A 14271-nucleotide genomic window follows, 5' to 3' on the forward strand; every position below is an offset into this window, starting at 1 on the left:
TGCTGCAAGAGCTCTCTCAATGTCTAACTATTCATGTTGCTGTGCTTTTGTTGTTGTTCTTGTTACTGCTTTTCCTATTTTTGAAAGACAAACTCATCGTTTGTGCTGGAAAGAAAAAGAAGAAGACGGGCGAGAGAGAAGATTTTGTGGATCTGAGGGGATCAGGGCCCTAGATCGCCTCTGCATCCCAAATGCCACTTAGGGTTTTAACTCGTTTTAGATTTGTAAGCAGCCTTGAGTCCCTGTACTGGGAGGAAGGCGGGATATAAATAAACATCATCATCATCATCATCATTATTATTATTATTATTGGAGGTGGCTTTGCTGGCTGAGAGGGCTTTCTAGACTCAGGTCTCTCTGGGGTGCATTCCAGTTCAGAAACTGGGAAGCCCTCTCGCCTTGTTCTCATCTTCTCAGGGGTGACGTTTCTATAAGATGGGAGGACCACACGACCAGATCCGGAAACATAAAAAGACAGCTCCCCTAGATAGATAGATAGATAGATAGATAGATAGATAGATAGATAGATAATATTTATTATATTTAGAATTATTTGCGGCCTGCGAAGGCAACAAGCCGAACGTCTTTGAATCAATTCTTCCAAGGGCAAGCCTTAAGATAAATGAAGCTTTAGAAGAAAATTAAACACACACACACACACACAGAGTAGTCGCTTTTTGTTGTTGTTGTTGTTGTCAAAACGCACATAGAAGCTGGGGGAAAGAGTAAGGACTTGGAGGGAGCTGGTATCTCCTTGAATGATGTCCCTTTGGCAGCCTTGTTCGGTTGGTCTTTGGTAACGGGGGCTGCGTCCGCACAAATAATGCGATGTGATCCCGCTTGAACTGTCTGCCGTGGCATCCTGGGCATGGGAGCTTGTTGCGGCACGGAGCCATGGCAGTTCAAGCGGGATCAAACCGCATTATTTCCTCCAGTGTGGTCGCAGCAGCCCTGTTCTCCCTTGCATCGCTTCCGTCCTTGCCGCAGGAGACCTTCCCGCTGCTTTGCGAAGAAGCCCTCCTTGTAGACAAGGTATTATTAATACAGAAAGAGTAAGAAAGGAGGACGAAGGATGTGTTGTTGTTGTTGTTGTTGTTGTTGTCCTATGGATCGCCCTCTCTCTGTATTAATCATAGCTTGCCTACAAGGAGGGACCCGTCCTTGTGATCCTTTTCTTGGAAGGAGGCGGGGGATCCTGTTTTCTCCTCTGGAGATCTTCCTCGGTCGCCCTTATGCTCTTGGCAGGGTTGGCATTTGGCAGCTCTAGATGTCAATCTTCATCTCCGTCGAAACCAGCCGACTGAGAGACAGATTGGCCATATATATATATATATATATATATATATATATATTCCACTAAAGCTCCTGCCTCCTTTTCTTCTCCTTTCCCTCCTCCAGATCCCCCCTCCATGATTGGCATCTCTCCTTGAGACCCATCTGAGCCAGAGTCACTGCCCCCAACCCCCCCCCCCCCCCATCTATTGGGGACTCTATGGCCTTCAATGGGAGTGTGGCAGCCCTAGACTTTCCCAGCCAAGGACGGATCGCTTAGCAGGGAGTCCCATAATGGCCCTGACTTCATAATGGCACCTGGACTGGCATCCTGGCCCTGCCCAAGACTCTGCCTATTTGCTTCGAGCCCTTAGCAAGCGAATGGCTTGACAGGGACTGCAGCTGATGTTGTTGTGCCTTGGAGTCATTTCCGACCCTCTCCTGGCCTTTCCGAGGGGGGGGGGGGGAGAGATTTCTTCCGAGGGCCTTCCTCTGAGGCTGAGAGAGTGTGACTTGAGCCGAGCCCGGGCCTCGAACCCTGCTCCCCCCAGGGCCCTAGTCCGACACTTTCAACTGGAGAAATAACCTGGGAGCCTCTGTGTCTCTCTGTCTGTCCGTCTTCGGCTGGCTTCCCTCCTTCCCCTCCTTCCTCCCCCTTCAAGTCTCCCTTCGGCTTGTAATCAGCAACAAAACCTGACATAAATCAAGGGAGGATTGACAGGGGCTGACAAATAACTGATGGATTGCGGTTGGGGAGCCTTGACAACTCCGCCAGGAGACGAGAAGAGAGGAGGAAGGGGCTTGCTGGCTCCGCCCCCTTAGAATGGAAAAAGGGGGAGGGGGAGGAGGAGAGAGGGGAGGGCGGGGCTTCTGGGTCACGTGGCCCCTCCTCCCCCCAATCTCCGCCCACCCTTCTGTTTTTTTTTTGGGGAGGTCTCCAGACTCGTCCTTTTTGGTTTTGGGAAGGAGGGAAGGGACTCTTCGCGGGGACTAAAAGGCAGTAACAAAAAGCCCCCACGGTTTTGTTTGGGGTTTCTTTTGTGTGTGTGTATATATATATATATATATAAAGAAATACTCTTGTTTCCTTCTACATTTCCCTCAGGGTTGGGGAAAAACAGGGGCGCCCCGTGTTGGCTTTGTGAGGGAAACTTTGGGCCCCCTTCGCGTCTCCCTCCCGCACCGTTTCTCAAAACCCAGTCGAAAGGGGAAGAAACCCCCACCCCACCCCCCCAATAAACAAAAGACGCCGAGCGGCGAACGCGAAACACAAAATTGTCGCCAGCCCCTTCAAAAGAAAGAGCTGAAGCTCTTCAAACACGGAGAGAAAGAGCGAGAGGGGAAGGCGCTTGGAAAAGCCCCTCCAGAGAGAGAGAGAGGGGGGGGGGGCGGTGTGTGACGTCACATCCCCTTGACCCTCCAATCACCTCGGGGTCCCATTTGATTGGAAGGCGGCAAAGGCTTTAATCTCCGACTAATTCCGCCGCGTTTGAAGTGCGGGGCTCGGCCAGATCCGAGGCGGGCGGGCTGGGCAGCGCCTCTCCTTCGCAGTAGCAGCTCGAGCAGCAGCAGGAGCCAGGCGGGAGGCGGAGGCGGAGGGCGACCGAGGCGAAAGGAAAGCTGGGAAGCCGGGACTCAGGAGCCCCAGGATTATTACGCCCCAGAGCCTCTTCCTCCAGCTGCCCCCAGGACCTTGGTTGTTCCCCTTCACCTTGGAGGAAGGAGGGGAGAGTTGATTCCCCCTCTTTGTCTGGAGGGGGGGGTCTCCTTAAACCTCTCAAGATTCCGTCTCTTCTGACCGGCTGCCCCCCTCGCCCGCCCCTTTTCATGCCAGGCTTTGGGTCATGATTACATCCCCCTTGCTTTCTGCCGTAAGAAGTAATCAGCACGGAGGAGGAGGAGGAGGAGGAGGAAGTAGTGGAGGAGGAGGCGCAAGAGAGATCGGAAGCAGCAGCAGCAGCACAAGCAGCAGCAGCACAAGCGTCGGCTCCGATCTGCTGTGGCCGAGCGGGGACCCTGCCCTCCTCCGCCTGAGCAGCCTCAGCAGCAGCAGCAGCAGCAGCAATAGCAGCCTCAGCGGCGGCGGCTCCAGGGCCCAGCCTTTCTTCCACTCGGTGCCCCCCTCGGACCCTTCGCGCCAGGCCAAGCGCCTTCCCATCAAGATCTTGAAAATGCTCACGGCCCGGACGGGACACATTCTCCACCCCGAGTACCTCCAACCCTTGCCTTCCACGCCCGTCAGCCCCATCGAGGTAAGGAAGAGGGAGAGGGTCTGGGGGTATGTGCGAGAGAGACGCGGAGAGCCCCCCCCCCTGGTCCCTTTGTAAGGATAGCTTATGTCCTTCGGGGCAGTTTACACCGAGATCGGTGTGTGCACGGAATTTCGGCCTCGATCTCCCCCCCCCCCCTTCCAATAGATATCGACATGTCTACATTGGAGTCCCGATCACGCTCTTTATTCACGAGTCTGTGGCATGGGTTTCCATGGGACTCTCCTCCAGCCACCCCCAGCAGGGAGAATTCTTCTGCTTCGGGAATCAGGGAATTCGGATCTCCCTTCCCTTCCAAGGGAATCTGCCATTGACTCCTTCCTTCTCCCCCCCCCTTCCAGGACGCCCCACCCTTTCTTTCGGTTACGGTTTTGGAAGCTGGAGCCAGGCTGGGCTGGATCGGGCGTTGTTGGGGGTTTTGTTTGGTTTCGTTCCTTTCTCTCTTTCTTTATGCCAAGAGCTCTCTGGTCGTTTCCCCCTCTTTTTCTGATGTGTGTGTTTAAGAAAGAAACACTGGCCTGACTGCCTTCGCTTAAGAGGGAAGGGGGATCGTCTGGGAAAAGCAGAGAGAAGCTCCCCTTGTCTACTAGACTGCAATGGGAGAGCAAAGGGTCTTGGGGCCCTTAGTCGTTGGGGTCCACGGAGGGCTGGCCGGCTTTTAGCGTCGGGAAAAGGGTGGCCCAAAGTTAAAATCTCCGAGGTCAGCTTTGAGGCAATCGGAGATCCCCTAGGCTTTATGGGAAGCGACCCACCGGATCCACTAGGCTTAAGGCAAGCGAGCCACTAGGTTCCCCCAGGCTTTTAGGGAAAGCGACCCATCGGATCCACTAGGCTTAAGGCAAGCGAGCCACTAGGTTCCCCCAGGCTTTTAGGGAAAGCGACCCATCGGATCCACTAGGCTTAAGGCAAGGGACCTTTAAGATTTCTCCAGGGTTGAAGGCAAGTAACCCACTGGATCCACTAGATTTTAAGGCAAGAGAAATACTGGATTCCCCCAGGCTTTAGGGCAACCGATCCATCGGATCAACTAGGCTTAAGGCCCCCAGGATATTGGTTGTTCCCCTTCACCTTGGAGGAAGGAGGGCAATGTTATCTTATAACATTCCCCCAGGGTTGAAGGCAAGCGACCCACTAGATTCCCCCAGGCTTTAGGCTAAGCGTCCTGATTCTACAGTAGTGCCTCTTTGGTGCCTACGCATCGGTTGCGACGTAAAGAAGGTGACTTGGGGGCCTGGGAGGGCTTGGATCCTGGGGTTTCTGCCTTGGGTTGCATGTACAGTTTCCTCCTGGCTTTGTTGGGCCTTTTCCCCTTCCCGGCCACTCAAAACTGCCTTTCTCTTTCTCTCCCTCCTTTCTGTCCTGCAGCTGGACGCCAAGAAAAGTCCGCTGGCGCTGTTGGCCCAGACGTGCTCCCAGATCGGGAAGCCGGACCCCTCGCCCTCCTCCAAGCTCTCCTCGGTCACCTCCAGCGGAGGCAGCGGAGGCAACAGCGAGAAGGACTCCTCCAAGTCGGGCCCGCTGAAACTGAGCGACATCGGCGTGGAGGACAAGTCCAGCTTCAAGCCTTACTCCAAGCCCGGGGCGGAGAAGAAGGAGAGCTCGGGGGGCTCGGGGGCAGCCTCGGGGGCTGGAGGAGGAGGAGGCGGAGGCGGTGGCGGCGGAGGAGGCTCGGGCGGCGGCGGGGGCGAGAAGTCGGGCTTTCGGGTGCCGAGCGCCACCTGCCAGCCGTTCACGCCAAGGACAGGCAGCCCGGGCTCTTCGGCCTGCTCGCCCGGCTTGCTCTCCGGAGGGGACAAGGCCGTCGTCGGTGAAGGGGACAAGAAGGAGGCCTGCTCCGACGGGGGCTGCGGGAAGGGCGGCTCGGAGCCCTCGATCCTCGGGGGCCGCTTAGCTTCGGCTTGCAGCAGCAGCAGCAGCAGCGGAGGGATTACGGCGGAACTGGGCCACGAGAGCAAGGGACTTCTGACGGGGTGCCCTTCCTCTTCCTCCTCCTCTTCGTCCTCCTCCTCGGTATCGTCGGAGTCCTCCTGCCCGACGGTGCCTTCCTCGGCGGCCTCGGTGCTGAGCTCGGGCCTGGTGGCGCCGGTCTCCCCATACAAGCCAGGCCAGACGGTCTTCCCGCTGCCGCCGGCGGGGATGAGCTACCCGGGGGCTTACGGGGGCTATCCGCCCCAGTTCCTTCCCCACGGGGTGGCTCTGGACCCCTCTAAAGCCGGCGGCGGCAAAGGCGGGGCGGGCTCCAGCCCTTTAGCGGGGGCCTCCCCTCCGTCGGTGGTAACGGCCAGCCTCTGCCGCGACCCCTACTGCCTCAGCTACCACTGCGCCAGCCACCTGGCCGCCGCCGCCGCCTGCGCCCACGACCAGGCCATGAAGGCCGGCTACCCGCTGGTCTACTCGAGCCCCCCGACGGCCACCCTCCACGCCGGCGTCCACCACCCGTCCTCCTTGGCCGGCGCTACCCCGCCCTCCTTAGCCGGGCACCCCCTCTACCCCTACGGCTTCCTCCTCCCCAACGATCCCCAGCCCCACATCTGCAACTGGGTGTCGGCCAACGGACCCTGCGACAAGCGCTTCGCCACCTCCGAGGAGCTCCTGGGACACTTGCGGACTCACACCGCCTTCACCGGGACGGACAAGATGCTCTCCACGGGGGGATACCCGGGATCCAGCTCTTTGGCGGCCGCGGCGGCTGCAGCAGCAATGGCATGCCACATGCACCTGCCTTCTTCCTCGACGGCGGCCGGGGGACCTGGCAGCCCCGGTCCCCTGACCCTCCGCAGCCCCCATCACGCCCTGGGACTCAGCAGCCGCTACCATCCGTACTCCAAGAGCCCCCTTCCTACTCCGGGAGCCCCGGTCCCGGTCCCCGCTGCCGCCTCCGGACCCTATTACTCCCCTTACGCTTTCTACGGCCAGAGACTGACGACAGCCTCCGCCCTGGGATACCAGTGAGTCCGGCCTCCCCAGGGCTGCCTTGCTTTGCCTCTTTTTTATTATTATTATTGTTGTTGTTATTATTCCTTCAAGGGGGGACACATACACACAAACACACAAAGATAGAGACCCAAAAACAAGCGGGCTGCTTTTTTTGTTTCGGGCAGCCAAGGGAAAAAAAAAAACCAAGCAGCGACGCTTCTCCGACTTTTCCTAAAATTAGGGTTTTTTGTTTGTTTGTTTCGTTGATTGGTTTCTATATAAATATATATATATATATAAATATATATATAACAAAGAGAAGTGTTCATCTCGAGGACTGGATCCGTGGGCACTGTATTTATTTATGCAAAGCGGGGAGGACGACGGTGGCACCCGCTTTAAACCGACAGACAAAAAAAAGAAAGAAGTGCATTACTTAAAACAAAACACAAAACAAAACAAACTTCAGCTCCTTAACCTTCAAGGAGAAAGACAGAGAGACAGAGAGGGGAAAAGGGGAGGGGGTAAAAATGAACAGTGGAAAACACCCGTTGTAGAAATATAAATATAAATAAATAAAAAGGAAAAAGGAACAAAAGAAACATTTTTTATTATTATTATTACAGAGGTCTTCTCTTTCCTGGGACTTTCTCCAACCGCTACGATTGTATATTGTACGTTCTTGATTTAATGTCTCATCGGGGGCGGGTTTGGGAAGAAAAACACCCCTCAATGCATGTGTTTTGTTGTTTGTTTGTTTGTCTTGACAACAAAACAAAAACAAAGCGGAAACACCACCAACACCACCAACACTTCTTCACTGGACTCGGGATTTCCAACTGCGATTGTTATTATTTTATTTCTTTGCAGACCAAAAAGTTGGTATATATATTTTTTTGTATGTCTCCTGGAAGAAGAAGAAGAAGAAAAGGACCCCCCCCAGAACAATTCTGTGCCCCCAAGCCTCCATTTGCCTTCTTTTTGTTCTTCCCAAGGAACGCGACTTATTTTATTTCCCCCCCAGTTTTAAATCCAACCCTGTAGAAAGGGAGCAAGAGACAAGGATGGCGTCATGTATTTAAAACTAATAGACCATGTATTGCTTTCAAAGATTAAAGTGCGATATATTTGATGTATTAAAAAAAAAACACGACAAGATTTTTACTTTTCTTTGGAGATCACCTTCTGGGGACTGTTGCGAAAGTACCTAATAAGTGTGGGTTGAAGGGAATTAAAATGCCTGGATTAAAATGCCATAATTTTAATCATCATCGTGGTCATAATACTATAAAGTTTTGTTACTACCCACTGCTTTTCTCCCCTCTTCCTCTTATAGAGCTAGTATTCTTGTTATTGTCGGGACTGCTATTTTATCGCCTCCGTTTTAAATTCGGTGAAAAGGTCCGCCTTGCTTTCTAAGGAAAACCAAACCTTTGGTTTATTATGGCTGGTGGCTTTTTTTTCTTTGCAGGGAAAAGTGGCAGAGAAAAATCGTGAGGTTAGAAAAGGGTGAGGTGGGGAGGATCATTGGAAAAAGAAGGAAGAAAGACCCAGGGACACAATCCGACGACAGGAGCCCGGCTTTGGCCCGATCTTTGCGGGAGGAAGGCCAGGCCCCAGAGGAGACTTTCTTTTTCTTTTTCTTTCTCTTTCTATTCTTTCTCTTTCCTTTTCGGACTCGATCCCCTGAAGACAGGGGGGAGATCCCTTTCCGATTGAAGGAGAAAGTTTTCTTTAGCCTGAAACAGCTTGTTCCCGCCTCGGCTCTTTGCAGCAATCGCCCGAGTTGACACCGCTTTAACTGCCGCGGCTCCATATCCTGATATCCTAGAGATTGCACTTTATTCTGCACAGACTACAATCCCCAGAATCCCATACTATACAGTCCCAAGAAACGTATTGCTTTAAAAGCCATGTATTGCTTTTTTAAAAAATCAAATATATTTGGTGTCTTTTAAATAAAAACCTTATAGACTTATTACAAATCTACTTCAAGTCTACTTATGAAAAGATTTATAAATCTACTTTTCTGTTGAAAAGACTTACAAATAAATCTACTGACAAATTGCAGTGCTCAGAATTCCCATAACACAGAGCCGGGGCAGTCAAAGTGGTGTCACACCGGATTATTTGTGCAGTGCGGATGGCTCTGTTAGCTCTGCCTAGGTGGGTAGTTTCAAGAAAACAGCCCCTCCGGATTAGGGCGCGATTCCTGAGCAGGTTTCACTCCGGATCCCCAACAATATTCCTGGGTTCAAAAGCACAAGCCAGGCAGGGACGAGCCTTCGATGCCTAGTTCCTCCGAGGAGGGATCCTTTACTATTTGGTCTCTCTTTCCTTCCAAAGCGGCCAGGGAAGAGATCGGTTTCCTTTGAGGGTGTCAAGCCCCTCTTAGGTGGGAACCCAAGTCCTTTGCAGAAATGTTCTGGGGGTTAAGGATGAGGAAGCCAGAGCTGGAAATGTTTGAGAAACATAAGAAAGCCCCCCCTTTGCCCTGTGTTTCGCCTCTTGGCGCTTTATCATTGAAAACCAGGGAAAAGCAGCTGGGAGGAAAAAAGGAGGAGGAAAGCAACCAAGACCAAACAAGACCGAAATCCATTTATTATTATTATTATTATTATTATTATTATTATTATTATTATTATTAAAGAAAGGAACCGGTGGAGGACTCCCTCTCTTTCCCTCGGATTTCAACCCGGGTTTGCTTACTCCAGGGTCTGCTTACTCCGATGTATCCTTGAAGGCAACCTATTTCTCAGGCGATCTGCAACTCTGAAGATGCCAATAGCCACAGATGCAGGCGAAACGTCAGGAAGAAACTCTTCCAGAACATGATGGCCACAGAGCCCGAAAAACCCCACAAAAAACCCCACTATCTACAGTTTATTTTAGTCCATGAGCTCCTGCTCCATACTGTGAAGGCATCCTTCATGATACTTCATGGCATCCTTCAGGAGCCCATTGACTGAGAGACCATATAGCCTGAGAAATAGGGTTGCCTTCAGAAATCATATAACCTGAGAAATAGGTTGCCTTCAGCGAAGGGAAATAAAGAGGAGGGAGGCCAAAGGAGACCTTAGCGATGCCCCCCAAATGGCTTCATGCCCAAGAAATCGCCCTGGAAGGAGTTTAAAGGGAGCTGGGCAGGGGCAAGAGTAGGGGTTGCCCTCCTTTTTTGGCTGAGAGGATGTTGCTCTTGTTTGTCTGAGGTTTATCTTTTTAGGTATTTCCACTGGGGTCTTTTGAAACCCAAAACACTTTAATTGGTAACAGTGAAATGGACAAGGACTCTGGACAGATAGGACTGTAGAGAGAGTTAGGAGGCAAAAGGAGGACATCGTCGCCCCAGAAATAAAAATTCTGACCCCCCCCCTTCCATGATTTTTCTCCCTAAATTGCAGAGAATTGCATCTCAGAAATGTAAAAATTGCAGTTGGGATTGCAAACACAAGGGATGTAAGAGTTTTAAGGTGGGGACAGGCTTTCAGTGTCCCTCTGCAATGTCAATGTCTCTCTGCGATGCTACAAATTTGGGGACAGAAGAGGGGTCAAAAGGGTGAGGAATAGGCTCCTTATTTGCTCTTCTTGTAGAACTTGATTGTGGGAGGAATAGTGTTTTGAGTTTGCAAGACCTGAGCAGGATCACTGGGATTTGTTAGGGTCGCCTAAGTGGAAGTCGGCTGGAGGGCAGTGGACAGCAAATACGATTTAATGTGTTGCTTTCTTAAACCAAAACAAGGACAAAGCCTAAATTCTCCATGATTGTTGTTGTCGTTGTGTGCCTTCGAGCCATTTCCGATTTATGGCGACCCTACTTTATTTTATGTTTATTTATTTTTTTGCTAGATTTGTTCACCCTGGCTTCCTCTGAGGCTGAGAAGGTGTGCCTTAGATGGACCCCTAGTACAACAAGCAAGCCACTACACCTCGCTGGCTTTCTCCCTTCATGAGAGTATCTTGGCTTTTGGGGGAGAAAAAATCCATCCTGGAGAGGAAGGAGAAAATCCATTGCTCCGGGGAGCGAAAGGTGGTTTTGTTTCCTTTTGAACCCCCAATCTTCCCCTCAGAACATCCTTTTCCAAGTTGCAGAAGAAGAGATGGATGCCCATTCCTGGAAAGAGGCGACTTTCTTTCACTTTCTTGTTGGATTCCTAATAAATCTTTTGTTGAAGCCTGGATCCAACCTCGTCTTTTCAACCAGAGCTTTGCGCAGGAGAATTTCCAAACCTGGTGGTTATTACGTTTGGGTCCAGATTAGGGAACTATAAACGCTTCCCTGGAGGTAAATCCCACTCAGCTCAATGGGTCTTTCGGCTCCATAGTCCTCCATGAACCCTTTTACTCGGAGGTAATTCCCAGTAAGTCTGTATCCGCATTGCAGCGATAACCCGCGTTGACACTGCTTTAACTTCCATGTACCAATTGCTATGAAATCCTGGGCGATTGCAGTTTGTTGTGCACAAATCGCAAAGCATTGAGATAGGGAAGTTAAAGCGGTGTCAACCCATGTTATTTCTGCAGTGCGGATGCAGCCAGCATAGATATGGAGGACTGGACGGCGCTGGAGGTAACTGAACCGTATGACAGCTGGGCTGAGCCCCAATACACGGTTTAAACTGAGTCCGGTCCTTTGGGGAGGCAGCCCCGTGGAGGCTGAAACCGCTTTCGTCCCTCTTGGTGCAGACAGAGCCGCAGGAGGGCTTCCTCGGTGGAGCAGTGCTTATCAGGCCATTTGCTGTCCCTCCAGCTGTCAATCAAATCTTGGATCTGTCTGTCTCAGGATCGCCTGGCCTTTGGTACTAAAAGGCAACAAGTGGGAGGAGGGGGTACGAGGGGGGACTTTCCAAAACTTAATTTGGGGGGGGGGAGGACATACTTGGACAATATTTGCCCATAGCAAGTATTCCCTAATGGTTTCTTATGGGGCATGTATGGTTTCTCTATGGGCAAGTGTGGTTCCTCTATGGGCAAGTATTCCCCAATGATTTCCTATGGACAAGTATGGTTTCGAATTAGGCCCCCATTGGTTTCCACTGAGCTTCGTTCCTCTTCTCTTCCTCCTCCTCTTTGATCTCATTCATTTCCCAGGGAGGAATAGAGGGTCCATCAGGATATTCGCAAAGAACGATTGCTTAAATTCTTATTTAAAACATTTACCTGTACTTTCCCATTTAAATAAAAGAGAGAAATACACAGGTTGTATCATTCATATATATATATATATATATATATATATATATATATATGAAATTATTATTATTATTACCACCAAGGAAAATGTTGCAAAGAAATTATAATAAAACAAAAACGAAAGAGAACGAGTTTTCAAGTTCTCTAGGACTCTTCTTTTAGAAATGATGCAAAACGAAACATTGAGGCGGATGAGAGATAGATAGAGAGAAAAGGTGGCCAAATCTGAATTTATCGCTCTCTCTCTCTCTCTCTCTCTCTCTCTCTCTCTCTCTTCTCTCTCTCTCTGCTTTATTTAGATTCATTTATTAATGATTAATTATTGATGTGTTTAGGGTCACCAGGGGAATCTGCCCTTTGCAAAGGGCCGGGTGCAGGGAGGGTGATGGTGGTAGCCTCACCCCAGGCATCCTAAGGAAATGCAACGGTTATGGTTAGGATGCTTATGCAAAAGAACCAATTTCTTGCTTGTCTTGGCAGCCAAAGGGCTTTGGGGAAACTCTTCCAGAGTTAAAGCCCTTGGGACTAGCTTTTTCCCCCAGGGAATACAGAGCGATTCAGGTTTTTCTTTCCTTCAAGTGAGGAGGACTAGGTTGTGATGGAAGAAGGTGGGCCCCCAGGGAAGGAAGAAACCTCCTGCAAAAGGGTCCCCCTCCAACCCTTTGCTGCAGCTGAAAAAGCCCAAACACTGGGGAAGGCCAAGGAGGACGAATTCAAAAACCCAGGACCCCTGTCAGTCTGGAAAACCAGCATGCAAAGGGATCTTGAAGCACCTTTGAGACTCAAAGACCTGGTCGCCTGAGCCTTCCTTACACTTGAGCCTCCTTCCTCTGACGCTGGTCCATAACCTCATCGCAGTACTTTAGTTTCTAGCATTACATAGACAGGGACTCTGAAATTCACCCACACTTTCTAGACTGTATGTCTGAATGCAGCCCAAATACTGCAAGGAGGTATAATTCAAAGCCCTAGGAGTCTGGGAAACACAGTAGGCAAAGGGATCTTGCGACACCTTTCACACTCACAAAAAGAAAGAAAGAAAGAAAGAAAGAAAGAAAGAAAGAAAGAGTTTTCCTAGACTTGAGTCTCCTTCCCCAGAGGCCGACCTTTCCTTTCAGTCCCTCAGTTTCTAGCATCTCATAGATAGGGACCCTGAAAACCATCCACACCTAAAAATCTTCTCTTTGCTGTCTTTACGTGGTAACTTTTATTTTTGTTTTATTTCTATTTTAATTTTATTTGACTTTGTTGGATGTCTAGACTGGATTTTAGGATGCTCAGCGATGCTGGAAAGTCGGGGACTGAAGGAAACATTCAGGGGAATGGCAGGAATATTATTATTATTATTATTATTATTATTATTATTATTATTATTATTGGGGCACGGTGCTCTCATTTGTTTTCCAGGCCTATTTCAAGGGGATGGGAATGAGGCTGATAGAGCAATATAACCATGGAAAGAAGGAGAAAGAGGCTGGGAGGCAGAAAAGTCTGCATAGATCTGAGGAGAAGCCGAAGCTTGGATTTTCTTCCAAATAAGCAGAGCCTTCTTTTCCAGGACTCTATCTATCTATCTATCTATCTATCTATCTATCTATCTATCTATCGTCTATCTATCTATCTATCTATCTATCTATCTATCTATCTATCATCTATCTATCTATCTATCTATCTATCGTCTATCTATCTATCTATCTATCATCTATCTATCTATCTATCTATCTATCGTCTATCTATCTATCTATCTATCTATCTGTCGTCTGTCTATCTATCTATCTATCTATCTATCTATCTATCTATCTATCTCAGGGAAGCGCCAAGAAATCCTTCCAAGGGCAGCAAAGGAAAGGAAGGGGATGCGATGCCGCCTCCCATTTTTCCTCCGCCTGAGTCCCAGAATAAGCCCCACTGACTCTGGACCGAGTAACCTTTTAGTTGCTCCGTTTCCCTCCCATCCGAATCACTTTAAAGGATCAGTTTCGGATTACTTTCTATCTCTTTTTAATAATAATAATAATAATAATAATAATAATAATATATTTCTGCAGGGTATCCCTTTTTGGTGGATAAAGAGGAAACTGGTTCTGAAAGGGAGCGATCTAACGCCTTTGCATCCTCAATGGAGAAATAATCCGATTTGAGACCGCTTTAAGTGCCAACGCTCAATGCTATTAAATTCTGGGAATTGCAGTTTGTTGTGGCTCCATTGCTCCCCAGAATAGCTCAATACAATGCTATACAATAGCTCGATGCTATACGATGCGCAATGCTATGCATTATGTATAGCTCAATGGTATGCAATGCTATCTAATAGTTCGATGGTATACAATTCCGTAGCATTCAGCTATGGCACTTAAAGCGGGTCTCAACCCGGATTGTTCCTCCAGTGCGGATGCCGCTTAATAGCCTCTCCAGTTCGCAGCTCAATTTGGAGTCGACAGAAAACGGCCTGCGCTGTTTGGAAACAGTTTGCTCTCCGCCAAAATGGCCTCCAGAAGCTGCTCCAAAGTACTTGGAAAAAAAAGGAGTGGATTCCAAGAAGAGTGACTCGTGTGTGTGTGTGTTTAAGGCTGAAATGTTGTGCTTTCTTTGTGCCTTGGAAGACATCACCAGCTGTTTGTCT

General features: G+C 49.7%; 1 protein-coding gene across 2 annotated transcripts; it reads left to right on the forward strand.

Annotated features, from left to right (window-relative positions):
* Positions 1–2782: 2782 nt before the first annotated feature.
* On the forward strand, positions 2783–10629 carry LOC149318934 (zinc finger protein 503-like). 2 transcript variants are annotated; one of them, XM_089510727.1, is made up of 3 exons: positions 2783–3524; positions 4908–6490; positions 10305–10629. In XM_089510727.1, exons 1-3 carry the CDS (start codon positions 3117–3119, stop codon positions 10327–10329), a joined length of 2016 nt encoding a protein of 671 aa, XP_089366853.1. In that variant the 5' UTR covers positions 2783–3116; the 3' UTR covers positions 10330–10629. The 2 variants fall into 2 exon arrangements, with proteins under 2 accessions (XP_089366853.1, XP_089366854.1); XM_089510728.1 differs by lacking the exon at positions 10305–10629 and having other exon boundaries at positions 4908–8344.
* The last annotated feature ends 3642 nt before the right edge of the window (positions 10630–14271 follow it).

Source organism: Sceloporus occidentalis, unplaced genomic scaffold, assembly GCF_023333645.1.
Source record: "Sceloporus occidentalis isolate IW3139 unplaced genomic scaffold, rSceOcc1.0.p SCAF_2, whole genome shotgun sequence".
Lineage (NCBI taxonomy): Eukaryota > Metazoa > Chordata > Lepidosauria > Squamata > Phrynosomatidae > Sceloporus > Sceloporus occidentalis.

Bases quoted from the DNA above. Each gene is read 5' to 3' on its own strand.
- LOC149318934 (XM_089510727.1), top strand. From the start codon at position 3,117: ATGATTACATCCCCCTTGCTTTCTGCCGTAAGAAGTAATCAGCACGGA. The intron at 3,525-4,907 runs GTAAGGAAGAGG...TCTGTCCTGCAG, and splicing joins CGCCCGTCAGCCCCATCGAG to CTGGACGCCAAGAAAAGTCC. The intron at 6,491-10,304 runs GTGAGTCCGGCC...TTTTTTTGCTAG, and splicing joins GCCTCCGCCCTGGGATACCA to ATTTGTTCACCCTGGCTTCC.